Source organism: Colius striatus, chromosome 15 (genome assembly GCF_028858725.1).
Source record: "Colius striatus isolate bColStr4 chromosome 15, bColStr4.1.hap1, whole genome shotgun sequence".
Lineage (NCBI taxonomy): Eukaryota > Metazoa > Chordata > Aves > Coliiformes > Coliidae > Colius > Colius striatus.
The window spans coordinates 7,946,196-7,960,005 of record NC_084773.1 but is presented as its reverse complement, the minus strand read 5'-3'; the positions used below and the strand labels follow the sequence as shown (position 1 = coordinate 7,960,005).

Here is a 13,810-nt window from a genome sequence, read left to right as displayed (position 1 = left end):
CTTTTCAAGGTGGTCATATTGCTACCACCTAATTTAGTAACTGACACGCACTGCAGCAGGGTAGTAGTTTAGTTTCAAGGATCCAGCAATCCAACTAACAGTTGTGCACACAAACATGTTGCCTGCAATTCAGCAGCTAATAAAATGGGAAGGAGAAATAACATCGACAATACACAGAGAAAGTATTCCTATTAGAACATATAAAAGGAAAGTATTTTTTCCCCCATGTTCAGTTGAAGACCACATCCTTCTGTTCCTTGCTGTGGCTGAAAAAACAGGCAAATATTAAAGCCATTGACAAAGATTCATCAGTAAGGAATTCACTCTAGATTTAAAATAAATTATTTCAAGGCATTCCAGTTTGTAAACTTTCATTCCCTTGCTGAGACGGCTTGTTGAAGGAACATAATCATTCAAAGTAATAACAAGAAAAATATGGAGGTCTGGTGCATTTGTGAATACTTACGAGAGGGCAATACCTTCTGCAAATCCCTCACACGTTTTACCTGTCTGTGTTCCAAGTAAGAATAATCCCTCCAGCTTCTCCACTCTCCAGTTACATTTGCCTAGTTGTCTAGTTACAAAAACAGCTAGCAGCCTTTCAAGCCATTTCTACAATGACAGTTCCAGTAATCCTCACTAGCTCTCTTTTTCCTATCCATTAGTGTTTATTAGATTTATTCACAAGATTGCACTTGTCTGGTCCTATAGATATGGGAAGCACACAGCTTTACTGAATAGCACATGAAGAATGTCTTTGTGCTTTGATCTCTTTTTACCTTTGAAGAAAGTTTCAGCTTTTTGGTTTTTATTGATGTTACTGAAAAAATTTTCAGAGAATTTCAACAATCAAAAGAGGACTTTCAGAGGCTGCATCTCCCCAAGGAAGAACTAGAGGGATACAACCTCTACTGACTTGGTAGGCTCATTTTTCCTGAGAGGTGGAAGAGTTTCTCCATGGCAATCTCTACAGATCAATTTATATCTAAGAGGTCTGGAAGTTCTGTCACAGTACCCCAAAGTCCCCACAGACTTTTACCAAGTTGCATCATCTCAGCTATTTCATACCTAATCTAAAGTATGCACGACCCACACTAACATGAGAGGCTCCCTTCACCACTAATGCAAGTGCACCAAGCATAAGACAAACATTAGTGGTCATGAGGGTAAATTTATTTTTGTTGAATAATTGTGCATTCGAGTACTGGCAAGCCTCCTACTGTATTAAGAACCTAAAATATGGGATTCAGGAATTTAAGACAGCACACACATTTACTCACTACATAAAATACACTTTCATTGAATAACAGAGACATTTCTGAAATTAACATTCTTACAGAGTCTATTCCCAATGTGGTATAAACAGTGATAATTTTAACTGGCATTTTAAAATCAGTGTTGAACACTGAGAGGCACTAAGAATGACTCAGGAATCACATATCAGCCTGGAAGTTATGAAAAAGTTATGAAGTTATGAAAAAATAGGAAATTCATAAAGATCATGCTCAGCTTGAGTGTATTTCACCCTGCTGTATTTATAGTCAACAAAGGAAAACGTAATATATGTAATAAATCTTTCTAATACCTATGATGTTCCATCAATAAAGTTACATGTCCTGAAAGATTTCTATTTTTTAAAGAAAAAAAAAATATATCAATTACTTGAATAAGGAAAAGGAAAGTCTCATCACTTGAAAATTAAAACCCAGGCACGGAGCCCAAAGGATTCTTATCCCGTGAGGATATACCTAACTTCAGACAAAAAATGAAGAGCTTACATTATTTCGAAAAGAGTGGCTGCGAATTGGATCTTCTGCTGCTAGGGAAACACTGCTCAGCATGATGAAGACAAGGATAAGATTGGTAAAGATGTGGTGATTGATGAGTCTGTGGCATCCCACTCGAATTCTAAAGAAGAGATACAAAAATATACCATGTTTGCAAATAGTATTCAGCATATGGCTAATATACAACATGTTTTCTATTACTCTGCCAACATCAACAGAACAGAGAATCCACCAGCAGCTAAAAGCAGAGAAAATGCTGAAGCTATTGCTCCAGTTCCTGAAAACATAAATAAATTTTAAATCCAATCCACCTGGAGTGAAGATGCACTGTCAAAGGAATCTGAGACAACTTCTGGGCACTTTCAGTTTTCAATGGGCTTGAAGAATACTACAAGTTCTAGTGTTTGTCCTACTTAGCACATACAGAGGCCAATGACAAAAGGACCAACACTAGTTAGTAATTCATTTCAGACCTCCAGTGTGACGTGATTCTTATTAAAACTGTCAAAAATACTCATCTGGTGAGAAGTGGCTTAAGCTGCAAGTCTCACTGTGCTACTTAGAGACTCAACTCAAATAAGAATCTGCTGTTAAGATATTTTTATACAATTACAGGACAAGCAGGTGTTGAAGAAGCAAAATTTCAGCCATATGACGAAGTGGAACTGTATATATGCCTAGAGCTGCTCAGCCCAAGGTTATTACAAATACTACTAAGCATTGTGGTAGAGTAGGTCTGGTATTAAACTGGCAAAAACAAAGGATCAAATTTGTAAATAACAAATAGTAAACTTATCTAAATTCTGTTGAAGAATCAGAAAGTTCTAGGGGAAAGTTTGTTTATCTGTAATTACGTAGATTATTTGAGTGTAGCGATTCTTAGTTAAGTAAGATGGCCAATTTGACCTGAGAATCCATAGCATTAGTTGAAGCCAAAAGCAATTTGACAGGTTCCACAAATGCAACGTTTTTGCATTTAGCATATGGGTTCTTAAAATTACTAGTTTAAATAGCACTTTTTCCAGTTTGTTTGAAAATTCTGAAGAGCTTTAGACAACCCACGTGATGACTAATATAGAAACCCAAAACACTGTATCTCCATCATCACACCATCTTCTAAATTTGTGACGACCTCTGCCACTGAGAACACAACATTCTCCCATGCCAACTAACTCTTAAGCTCCTTTCTAAGATTGCTCAGGAAACTGCTGTATATAAATGTAATAGCTGTGTTCAGTCTGTAGGAATTGAATTTATTTCACTTGTTCACACTTTCATCCAGCAATCAGCAATGACTTTTATTGACTACTGAAGCCTGCTTTCTTGATTAGTATAAAACTTCAAATGCTTTGGAGTTAGACTGAGATGTCTAACTCCCCAGCCCAGTTACTATTGTTCTTGATTTTTTGAATATTTTGTCTTAATATTTAGTTTTTGTTTGAATCTAGGAAAATGCTGCACCCCCAAGAGGAATAGATACATCCTTTCTCCTTTTTTTCAATCTCATTCTCTCTTCTTCCTCACTTGTATTGCAAAGTAACAAAGGTTACTAGGAATCCTATCTCATGTCAAAGATGCTCAGATCTTAGGTCACAGCTTTGATATCCAGTGACAAACACACTCAATAGCTATTGAAGGGTACTTTTCAGACATATACAGACTTGACAGGCCATGGATAAATGCTATTATCCTTCAACAGTGGCTAGTAAATTAATATATTTATCGAATTCTTTTCATTTACCTAGTCATACACAAAATTTTAGAAGAGAACCTCATCACTCTCCTGTTGAAGATACTTAAGTTCTACTCCTAACATCACTGCTCCTTCACTGCTAAATCTTGATGGACTAAAACAGGACTCGTCAGAATTATATTTACGGATTGGTGCTGCTGAAAATGAAGAAGGCACTCCCTTCAGGGATTGGTGTTATCTTCTCCTTCATATTTAGTTCTGATATTCTACGGGGACGTGGGCCTGCTGGTACCTCTGGTTCATCCTCCTCATCTTCTTCATCTTCACCTACTTTAAATTAAACATTTTTTTTACTATAAAATAAAAAAACCATTGCAGTATTGTTCCTAACAATATAAAAGTGTAGTTTGTATTAAAATACATATAGGTTATAGGAACTATAAATTCATAGCACTGCTTTAAAAATCAATGAATCAATGTATGAACATCCATATAGTTGTCACAAGTTTAAATACATGTTTATGTGCATATATTTGTGTGTGTGCATAAGTGCCATGAATGCACTAATAAGTTAGTGCACTAACCAGCCCCATCTGTACACTCCACTCACAACCCCTGCACATGGGCTTTGGAACCCCACTTAAGATGGGCCCAGACACTCAGTCCAAGCCTGAGCTGTGCTGATGGGTGCTGAGCTCTGTTTACTGGCTGAACATCAAGTGCTCAAAAGGTAGGGCAGATTTCTGTAATAGGTATCCAGACAATCAGACAGAACTGGGTTTTAGAAAAGTATGTTCACTGGATTGGAAGAAACTAAGACAAATTGGCTAAATATCATTGGCTCTGGAATGTCCTTTTTTGCTGAATGTTTCAGAAAAGTTTAGAATTTGCTCTCACATCCAGATATTACCGCTGCAGTCTTCAGACTGAGTATTAACTCTCATATGCTCTTTGTACTGTCTAAGAAGCTGCAGAAAACCAGAGTACTCAGCAGCTTACAAGCCCACTTATACAATAACAGAGCACAACTTCACCGACACCAAGGAAATTGATTCGATGCTTGGTAAGAGCAACTTTAGGATATTTTAGGAAACAAACTTCCACGTGTTTGACTTCTGTCTGGTATTCACATACCTGGTACATCACAGGGTGGATAGGGATCTTTATCTTCATCCTCTCCTTCTCCATATTCAGTAATTGTCACCTAGAGCAATGAAAGGGACGCACATGAAGAAAAGTAATTTAAATGTAGCTTGGAGTATAAAGTTCAACAAAAACCAAATTAAATAAGCCTATGAAGTCAAGCAAGTGATTCTATACTTAGTCTGAGTTTTCTGAAACAGAGCAACTCTGAGAACAGAGGAGAGCTGACAGCTTAAAAGACTGTTTTCTGTAGTATCCACATTCCTCTGGACATGTAGATCACCATGGGAATATAACCAACAGGCTTTGGTAAAAATTACCAAGAATGTTTGAATACTCTACTAAGAGTTTATCATTCCCTAATCCCTAATTGGATTTATCAGGCAAAATACATACAGGGATCCTAAAACACCAACAATTTTTCTAATGTTATCTACTCCATGCTCTAACAGCTTCTCTTCCCAGGATATCCTGAAAACAAAAGGATTTTCTGGATTAAGAGATTCTGTGAGGATGCAAAGCATCAGAACTAAGTCTCCCTTGCCTGGAAAAAAAAGTGGGGTTCATAAAAGAAATTGTACAATGCACAGTAGTCTTCAAAAGGACTCTTTAGGAAAACTTGTAAAAATACTTCTTAGAAAAGACACAATTTTTGGAATAAACACCTTACTATCCTTGGGCTTCTTTTGGTCACCTTCTGACTTCTCACTTTTTTTATTTTCCAGACTCTCTTTTCTACAAAACAATACAATAAAAATTACAAAGCACATCATGTAAAGACAGAAGGTTTAAAGCAAACTGTACGCATTCCACAAAGTGAAGAGACCATACCTAAAACTGTATAGTAAAATATTTAACATGCTTTGCAAAGCTGCAGGTGTCAGAGCAATAAAATCAATTGCATTTGAACACATTGATCCATTTAGATTTTCATTATAATTCCAGAAGTTAATCCCTAAAAAATTCAACGCATGATCATCATTCCTTTCTAGAGGGATAAACTGTGCTCTTGGACTCATATAAACAACTTGCATTGACTTCAATAGGCCTGTACTGATTTCAAAGGAAGGTTTTTTCTTGTCTACATAAGGCTTAGAGAACTGATTCCACGGGGAGTTGTGCACTGGCAAAAACAGACACATTCTTGTTCTAATGGTGCAACAAATTCTAATGTTGGAATGTTTAAATATCAGATGGCTTTTCATTATGTCCTTAATTAACCCCATTTCCCCAATTACTACCCAACTTTTCCCTAAAATCATATAAAGAGGGTCTTATTTTTATGTCTATGTAAACATTTTTTCCCCTGAGTCCAATGAATTTTAAAGATGGTAAAAACATATTCAAGTAAAGAAAATTATTATTAAATAATTACTACCCTCCTTCCCTCTCCTGTTTATTCAACAGACCCATGCTATTTTACCTCGCATTCTTTTTCCTTTCCTTTTCTTCAGCTTCTTCTTTCTGAGCTGTATTTAGACTTTCAGCATCTGCCAAGTTATCTACAGCAATGGCCAAGAAGACATTTAGCAGGATATCTATTTCAAATCATTTTAAGGACATTATGCCTTACTATACTTGTTTGGTTTATTATCAGCATAAACACTGACAATGTGAGAGATATAAAGCACATGTTCCCAGCCTACAGCATAGAGATTTCTGGCACTGGAGTATCCTGCAAATAACTCTCATTTAATGGACTAGATTAATACTGGGTGTAAATGACCAGAGATGCACTCTGCTGAATCTAAAATAGCTGAATACTTGATATATTTTTTGAAATAAATGAACTTTATGGTAGCCTGAGCATGTTTCAAATATGAAACACTGTCTACTGAAAGTTAAGACCATTAAGGCATTTTGAAAAACTCATTTTTAGAATGCTGTTATCTTCCGTGTCTACAACAATCTGCATCAAATTCTGTACTCCTTCAGTTCATATCAGGTAGGGACAAGTACTTTATAGCACAGAAAATGGAATGGTTTTGCCCTTTTATCACCTCCTGACCTTTTAAGAACTTCAAGAATGACATTAGTTTCTGTTCCTATATGGAGTGGAGGAAATATTTCCAGTACACTGAAGGCAGGGAAGGGGAATGTTTAAGCAGACTTAATCCTAACTGACTCAAAAGTTCTCTCTGCAAATTTCTCTTATGGTCCCTGCACTATACAGTGGATCAGTGGCTCCACTGTCAGTGTGTGTCGGAATTAACAGGGCTATATCAAGTGTCAAAAGGATGAACAGGAAATTAATGTCATAAAGATCAGACTACATCCATGCATTTTCACAGAGGGAGAGATGTCAAATAAAGACAGGCAGGTAGAATAAGCCTTCCCACTGAAGGAACGAAGGAAAAGTTCTCTGGTTTCTGACATTGTGGTGGCTAGAGATAGACTCAAGAGATGACTGGAGTCTCACTCATTAAGGGACAAGGTATACAAAGATGTGTCTATTGAAAGGAGTCTCAGCACATGCAGTAAGCACTTGCATGACCATTACAGTTTACTACCTCCTAGAGAAATTTTGCATGTGTCTCTGGTACAGTCCCATTTGGAGATGCTTCCAACTGAGTGCAAAGGATACAGTTACCACAGATGAAGAGGATAATGAAATATATGCAGACTATCATGCCTGATGATGATGGGCCACCATATGCCATTATGCCATCATACATAACAGCATTCCAGTCTTCACCTGTGAGAATCTAAAGAGCAAATACATTATCAGTAACTCAACTCTGACCACATTACACAATAAGACTAACATTCCGCATATGTGAAGTAATACTATAATCTTCTCATGCATTATTTTAAGTTTCCATTTAAATAAGCATCTCATGAAAGCTTAGGTTTAACTCTATTAGCTTTTATTTTATGAGTGTAAAACGAGCAGAGGTGCACTAGGGCCACACCACTGAACTTCAAAGGCAAAATATTATAAAAATAACTGTATTGATTTGGCAAGTAAAAGCCCTGATTTTCAGTAATGCCACATACGTAGTAACACCTAAAGTTAGTGTATGTTTTAAGGTTCTTTTTTTTTTTAAATACTGGCCACATACCTTTTCTAGTCTGTAACATTTGTTAGTCCTGCATATTAGTCCACTCAATTTCAGTTTTTATGGGGTCTCATTGCCTTATCATAAATATGTACCACACACATACACTACTGCTAAAGGTTTTTTATTGATAGCTATTTTTAAGTGAATGGAGCTCAAGTACTGTGGGAGAATTACATGGTTATCTTATTGGCCATTGTTTCACATAATTTCACTGAAGTCTACAAGAATTTATTGTTGATATTGTTAAAAAGATAGTTTACAACAAAGTATCTCAACTTTTTCTGTATTACAACAAAAACTCTGAGTATAACAATGCAGGTTAGAGGGGCACTTTATATACTCCAAAGTAACTTCTTAAAAATTGTCAGTTTTATCCTGAGGAAATGTATAATCCTGACTGTCTGTGCAAGTAATTAAGTGGCTGATCAAGTAGTTACTTGCAAATCAATTTCCGAAACTCATTTTGAAGAGCTAAATGTATTAAACAGATCTTCACAGCTACTCAGGTTGCAACAGGTTGGTTGCTCCTGAGTGTATTCTAAAAGAATGATAGAAGATACATCCCTTTGAAAATGAGGCAGCCTAAAACCCGAATAAAAACAGCTGAGTTTGAAGGTGCAGCCTTAATTGTTTAAAGGGGCAATGTCAGGTCAAATGTGGATACTTTTCCTCTCAAGGAAATTTCTCATTAAGATTTCATTATGTTAAAATTACACTTAAAAATGTTTTGCCTGCTCTGGGCAGTCACCACATGAAACCTCCACTAAAGAGATAAGAAATTGATGCAAAGTTGAATTTCCCAGGGTCAGCTTTAAACACTCACCTTCAGCATCTGAAACCAAACACTGAGGTGAGGTGCAAAGATGAATATGAAAATGGACAGAAACTTGAAACCAATTAGCCTAATTTCAGTACTCCAATTGGGGGGGGGGGGGGGGAATATAAAACAGTAAAAAATAAACTGCAGGTATAGCCCTAGTTCGTCACAAGTAACAGACAAGTTGCTTTAAAATTTTAATAAACCTGACAGTGTCTCCTTTAAGGAAATCATACTATAAGATAAATTAGATCAATATGCCAATATGCACTCCTAGAATGTTTCTCTTTTTTTTTTCTGCTTAGAAATAGTTGAACTTTATACAGCTGATGAAGTTAAAGAAAACAATTTGATGAAATTAAAAATAACATTCCACCTTTTTTTCTAGTCATGTATTTGATGGACAAAGGAGATTTAATTTCGTTAAGTAAAATGACCGCTACGTCACATAGATCAAGACATGAATGTTACAAATGGTGCAGTTACCAGAGTATTGAACTTAATGAGAAGAATGCTTCTTAAAGTAAACTGAATAAACAGTATTTATGATTTTATTTTCAGGCAATAAACTTTTTTGTGGATTATCAAAGGTAAAATGTTTCATACGCGATGAAAGAAAGTTACCTGGAATACAGTTAAAAGAGCTTGTGGAAAATTATCGAAGGTGCTCCGTTTTGTTTGAGTTTCATCAAAATTAAATTTGCCTCCAAACAGCTGCATTCCAAGCAACGAGAAGATTATGATGAAGAGGAAAAGCAGAAGCAACAGTGAAGCAATGGACTTCATTGAGTTTAACAAGGATGCTACCAAGTTGCTCAGGGATGCCCAGTGCCTATAAATTAAAATGCGTGTGTTAACACACACCAAAAAACCCCAAACAAAACAGTAAAAGAGCAGAGCATGATGAAGTATTACGAAAGAATTGCTGATCACCCTTCAGGTATCCCTGAAGTTAGCAATATTAGATAATCTTACCTTGTTACTTTAAAAATACGCAGGAGACGAACACAGCGAAACACTGAAATTCCAAGGGGCGACATAATTTCCAACTCCACCAAAATGGTTTCAACAATGCCACCACAAACAACGAAGCAATCAAAGCGGTTAAAAAGAGAAACAAAATAAGCCTGCAGGCCCAAGCTGTACATCTTTACTAACATTTCACAGGTGAATAAAGCCAGAAGAACTTTATTTGCGATATCTGGAACAAAATATTAAAAACAGAGAAAAGAAGACATTCCTGAATTGTCTTACAGACTCCATTTTTATTTAACATATCAGTACTACACTCACTATTCTAGTTCACAGTCTGTTGCTTAATAAGGAAGTACAGTTTTTTTAATGTTGGACCATATTTGATGCTTATTTGGCACAAGTAACACAAGGATGTAAAGCTTCCTGGCACCTATCAACTATCCATATTTCCAATCTGTTGTGCAGTCCATAGCTGCTCAGCCCACAGCTTGAGTCAACACTGTAAGTTAAGCAACACAGCCCCCAGCATGTTCTGCTGTACCTGTTACCATTTCCTTCCTCATCTTCCAAACACAGGTTAACAATGAAAGTACAGGTATTTTTTTTTACTGGTATGCCATTAAGATGTGTTACAGTTGTGGAAATAACCAAATAAATTCAGTCATTTCTTAAATTTCCCCCTTTGGCTGGACTGAATAACCTTAAGGACAGCAAACAACAACAAGATGGCAAAGTACAAAAGTAGCCACTAATAGAATGCAAGTATCCATAATCAAACACGGGACAAATAATTTTTGATTGTACCTTGGATCTGGGTCAGCCAGTCAGGTTGATTATAGTGCTCTGATGAAATAGTTAACGTGTTCAGAAAGACCAAGACAATAACAAGCCAATAAAATGTGACAGATTTTACTGCAGCTCTACATTTTCTTCGATTAAATCGATTCCAGCGACGCCAGCGTCGACTGAAAGTTCAAATAAAAACAAATTCACTGTTATACAACAAACACACACGAACCTGTGGAGAGTTTCTTCTGTGTAGAAAACAAAGTGCAAGTATGTATGTGTGTGCAGCTGTACTTCCATAAATATGTGCATAACACTTCAGGCAGTTGTGTAAAATATTGCCACTTGCAGATTAGGAAGTGATAATTTGTTATGCATTTTAATTTTTATTATAGGCTTTTAAACGTAAACCACAACTTTTGGAGACTCTGATTGCCTGTGACATAACTAGATTATCTGCATTTAGCATTTCATTGAGTAACAAGGCATACCTGTCTTCCCAGGTCCCACACATCTAATAGCAGTAAAGAAAAGCAATTTAGAACTCAAATTACATTGAATCTGAAAAAATAGACTTCAAGTTCAACCAAAGGCACAATTCTGTCAGGATTAAACAAAGCAGGAATGTTGAAGTCAACTTTTAGAAATCTACTCTATAATGTTTGAAATCTCAGCAACTCCTAGAGATTTATAGTGAAATCAGTTTTACTAGGGTTAAAAAAATCAGAATGATTCCAGATGTTGCCAAACTGTTGATGTCAGATGTTGCCATATCTTCTTGATTGACCCTTTTTGTCCCTGAAAAATTTCAGTGAAAAATATTTATTCTAATTGTCTGCTACTGTAGGACTGTCTTTTCCCTTTGTGATTCACTAAGTCTACCACTTGATTACTTACTTTCAAACACTGTATTTGTTACTCCTTCATGGAGGTTAAGACCTTTTTAAACAGAAAGAAGTCTTTCTTCTATGTTTGCAATTATTCTTTATAATTACTAAATATGTAACCTATAAGACTGGAAAATAAAAGCAAGATAAAGAAACATATTGGTTTTGTACTGGCATATCCAGTGTCTAAAATATCAGGACTATTAATTCTTAGTTTTGCTTATAACACTTCTCTGCTGTAATCATGATTGAAAATAGAAGCTCATATTCCAAAATGCTCCTAGTAAGTGAAGAGAGCCACAAATATCAGCAATGCAAATCAGGGAGTTCGATTTCCAAAAAACTTCATGTATACTTTACTTTTATATTCACCATTAACTATTAGGAGAACTTTCACACAGTAGCATTTAAAGCATAGCAAATAAAGAATAATTATATGAGATCATAATGATGTGTAAATAGTCTCAAGGAAAAAAAAACTGATGGAGAGGGGAAAGTACTAACCTGAACTTGGATTTTGAGATGGTTTGACTGGAAGAAAAGGAAAATACATTTTTAAGAATGTGGAGAAAATAGTTAACACAAATTCATTCTCTTAAGCATTTTAAAATCAATACATTACCATTACATATACATAAAACTAAGCTTTTAACAAATGAATCATGAATGCTGAGATTCTATTGTCTGGTATTTATTTCCTGAAGTATCACTCCTAAAGTTTTACAAATTTTCTAAGTGAAAAAATAAAAACCTATAAAACTACATAAAGACATTGCTTATGTAGAAGCTGCTTGGAAGTCATAAAAATCTGAGCAAACAAACAGTGAATATCATGGGATATATAAACCCTCCCATACATTCAGTTATTGCCTAAAAATTACACATTCTCCAAATCATGCACATTTTAACCGAAAACATCTCTTTTTATATGTCATAGAGGACTTCTTTACTCATTTTGAACAACTAATATATTTGTAAAAGTTTTCAATAAAATATTACTGAACTGAAAGTTTACTTGAGTTCTTTTATATCTTAACTTGAGCATTTTAGGAGTGCTTTAACACTGTAAGAACTGGTCTAAAAGCAAGAAAATTCCCCTAGATTCATACAAAGCTCGACTATTTGAAAGCAGTTTTGGCTAAATAAACAATGGGGAAAGAACGTTTCTTTCAAATTTCTAAGGAAGGCAGGTGCTTGAAAACAGTCCATGTACTCACCACAAACTCCCACAACATGCCGGGTTCTCTCCTTCTCCACTCACATTCTCTGTGTTCACTGATTCAGTTTCACTGGTGGGCATGCTTGCTGTTAGGAGACAGAAATTGAGTTAGATTGATGGCCAAGCAAGGAATTACACGGAATGTGGTCTCCTGCTCTACTGCAAAAATCTCTTCACTTTTTGCAGGTCTAATGAGAGCTTGGAAGATATGAGGAATAACAGATGAAGTTAGACATTTCATCAGTCTTCCTCTTATAACAAAGTACACAGAAATCCAGACTGTATTGTAGCCTTTTTTTGTCGTTGTTGTTATTTCTTTTTAATAACTCAACATAACTGAGTTTTGTAACAGTCATTTTAAGAAGTGTTCTTTTAACGTGTTGGAGGTTCTTATCAGTTTAAGTGCTGTTAACATTCTTGTTAATTCCATGAAATGTCATCAAAGTTTTTCTAAAAGTAGGAACTATCACACTCTGATCATACTGACCAGTCTATGCTTTTCCTTCCATTAGGAATTATCAAGACAAGATGCTGAAAGTAATTGTGCCTGCAAATACTACACAGACAGGAGGGTGCCCTGTGAATGGAATAATGGGTACTAGAAAGGATGATGACAGTTACTACCAATAAAAAGGGAGTTATTACATTTGTTACACTGCAAATTACATATAGCAGATCATTACTGAACAGTTAGCAATTGTTATGCTTTTAATACAAAACTCATTTGGAGATGGGCCATCATCATTTATCTTCAAGTCAACTGAAATATAGAGGGAGGATAACATATGTCAAAATGTGTTACACAATGATGAACTGCCAAAGTTCTCAGTATTTCCTAGGGGAGAACACTACTTCCATGTCTGAAAAGCAAGCACGAAAGGAAAACCTCAAGAACAAGAGAAGTACAGAATTAAAGTTGCTGGTAGAAATACCATATACAGTAGGAAAAAATAACAGAGTGGGAAGGTCACTTAGCGTCACAGAAATACTATTTGTTCTAATACATGCCAAATAAGTTTTTTTAAAGTGTAACGTAATAAAATTTTAACTCAATTCTACTCAAACTTGACACGCTAACCAACTGTAAGAAATGTGCTTTTTGAACATGATTGCATGAAGTAAAACAAAGCACCAGAGGGAAAAAAAATTGGCCTAATCGAAGCCAGTGTCAGTTCTGCTAACTATTAAATACAGTCAGAATTTTACTCTCCATTTCATATAGAGCTATTGCTCTAGCTCTGTTAGTGACTTTCAAGTGCTGTGTTACAAAAACAGAAGAGGGAAAAAAGAACAGACAGTTCAGTTTACATTATGAACTCAGCTATCATTATACTTTCATTTACACACCAAAAGGAAAACTTGACAAAAGTACTGAGAAAGGCATTGTGTAGAAGTCTAGCTCCAGAAATAATAGCAAGTCACTAAATCTTTAGCCAGAGGA

At 35.7% G+C, this 13,810-nt stretch overlaps 1 protein-coding gene across 1 annotated transcript in view; it reads right to left on the bottom strand.

The window, feature by feature from the left end:
- CACNA1D (calcium voltage-gated channel subunit alpha1 D) overlaps nucleotides 1-13,810 on the bottom strand; it is a 157,275-nt gene that overhangs the window by 56,903 nt on the left and 86,562 nt on the right. Inside the window, exons 10-20 of the mRNA XM_062008666.1 lie at nucleotides 12,368-12,455; nucleotides 11,655-11,681; nucleotides 10,282-10,442; nucleotides 9,478-9,703; nucleotides 9,127-9,334; nucleotides 7,208-7,328; nucleotides 6,047-6,161; nucleotides 5,289-5,358; nucleotides 4,615-4,684; nucleotides 3,666-3,810; nucleotides 1,779-1,908 (exon numbers count right to left, since the gene is read on the bottom strand). Coding sequence (XP_061864650.1) covers nucleotides 1,779-1,908; nucleotides 3,666-3,810; nucleotides 4,615-4,684; nucleotides 5,289-5,358; nucleotides 6,047-6,161; nucleotides 7,208-7,328; nucleotides 9,127-9,334; nucleotides 9,478-9,703; nucleotides 10,282-10,442; nucleotides 11,655-11,681; nucleotides 12,368-12,455 — 1,361 coding nt within the window. The remainder of the gene's footprint in view (nucleotides 1-1,778; nucleotides 1,909-3,665; nucleotides 3,811-4,614; nucleotides 4,685-5,288; nucleotides 5,359-6,046; nucleotides 6,162-7,207; nucleotides 7,329-9,126; nucleotides 9,335-9,477; nucleotides 9,704-10,281; nucleotides 10,443-11,654; nucleotides 11,682-12,367; nucleotides 12,456-13,810) is intronic.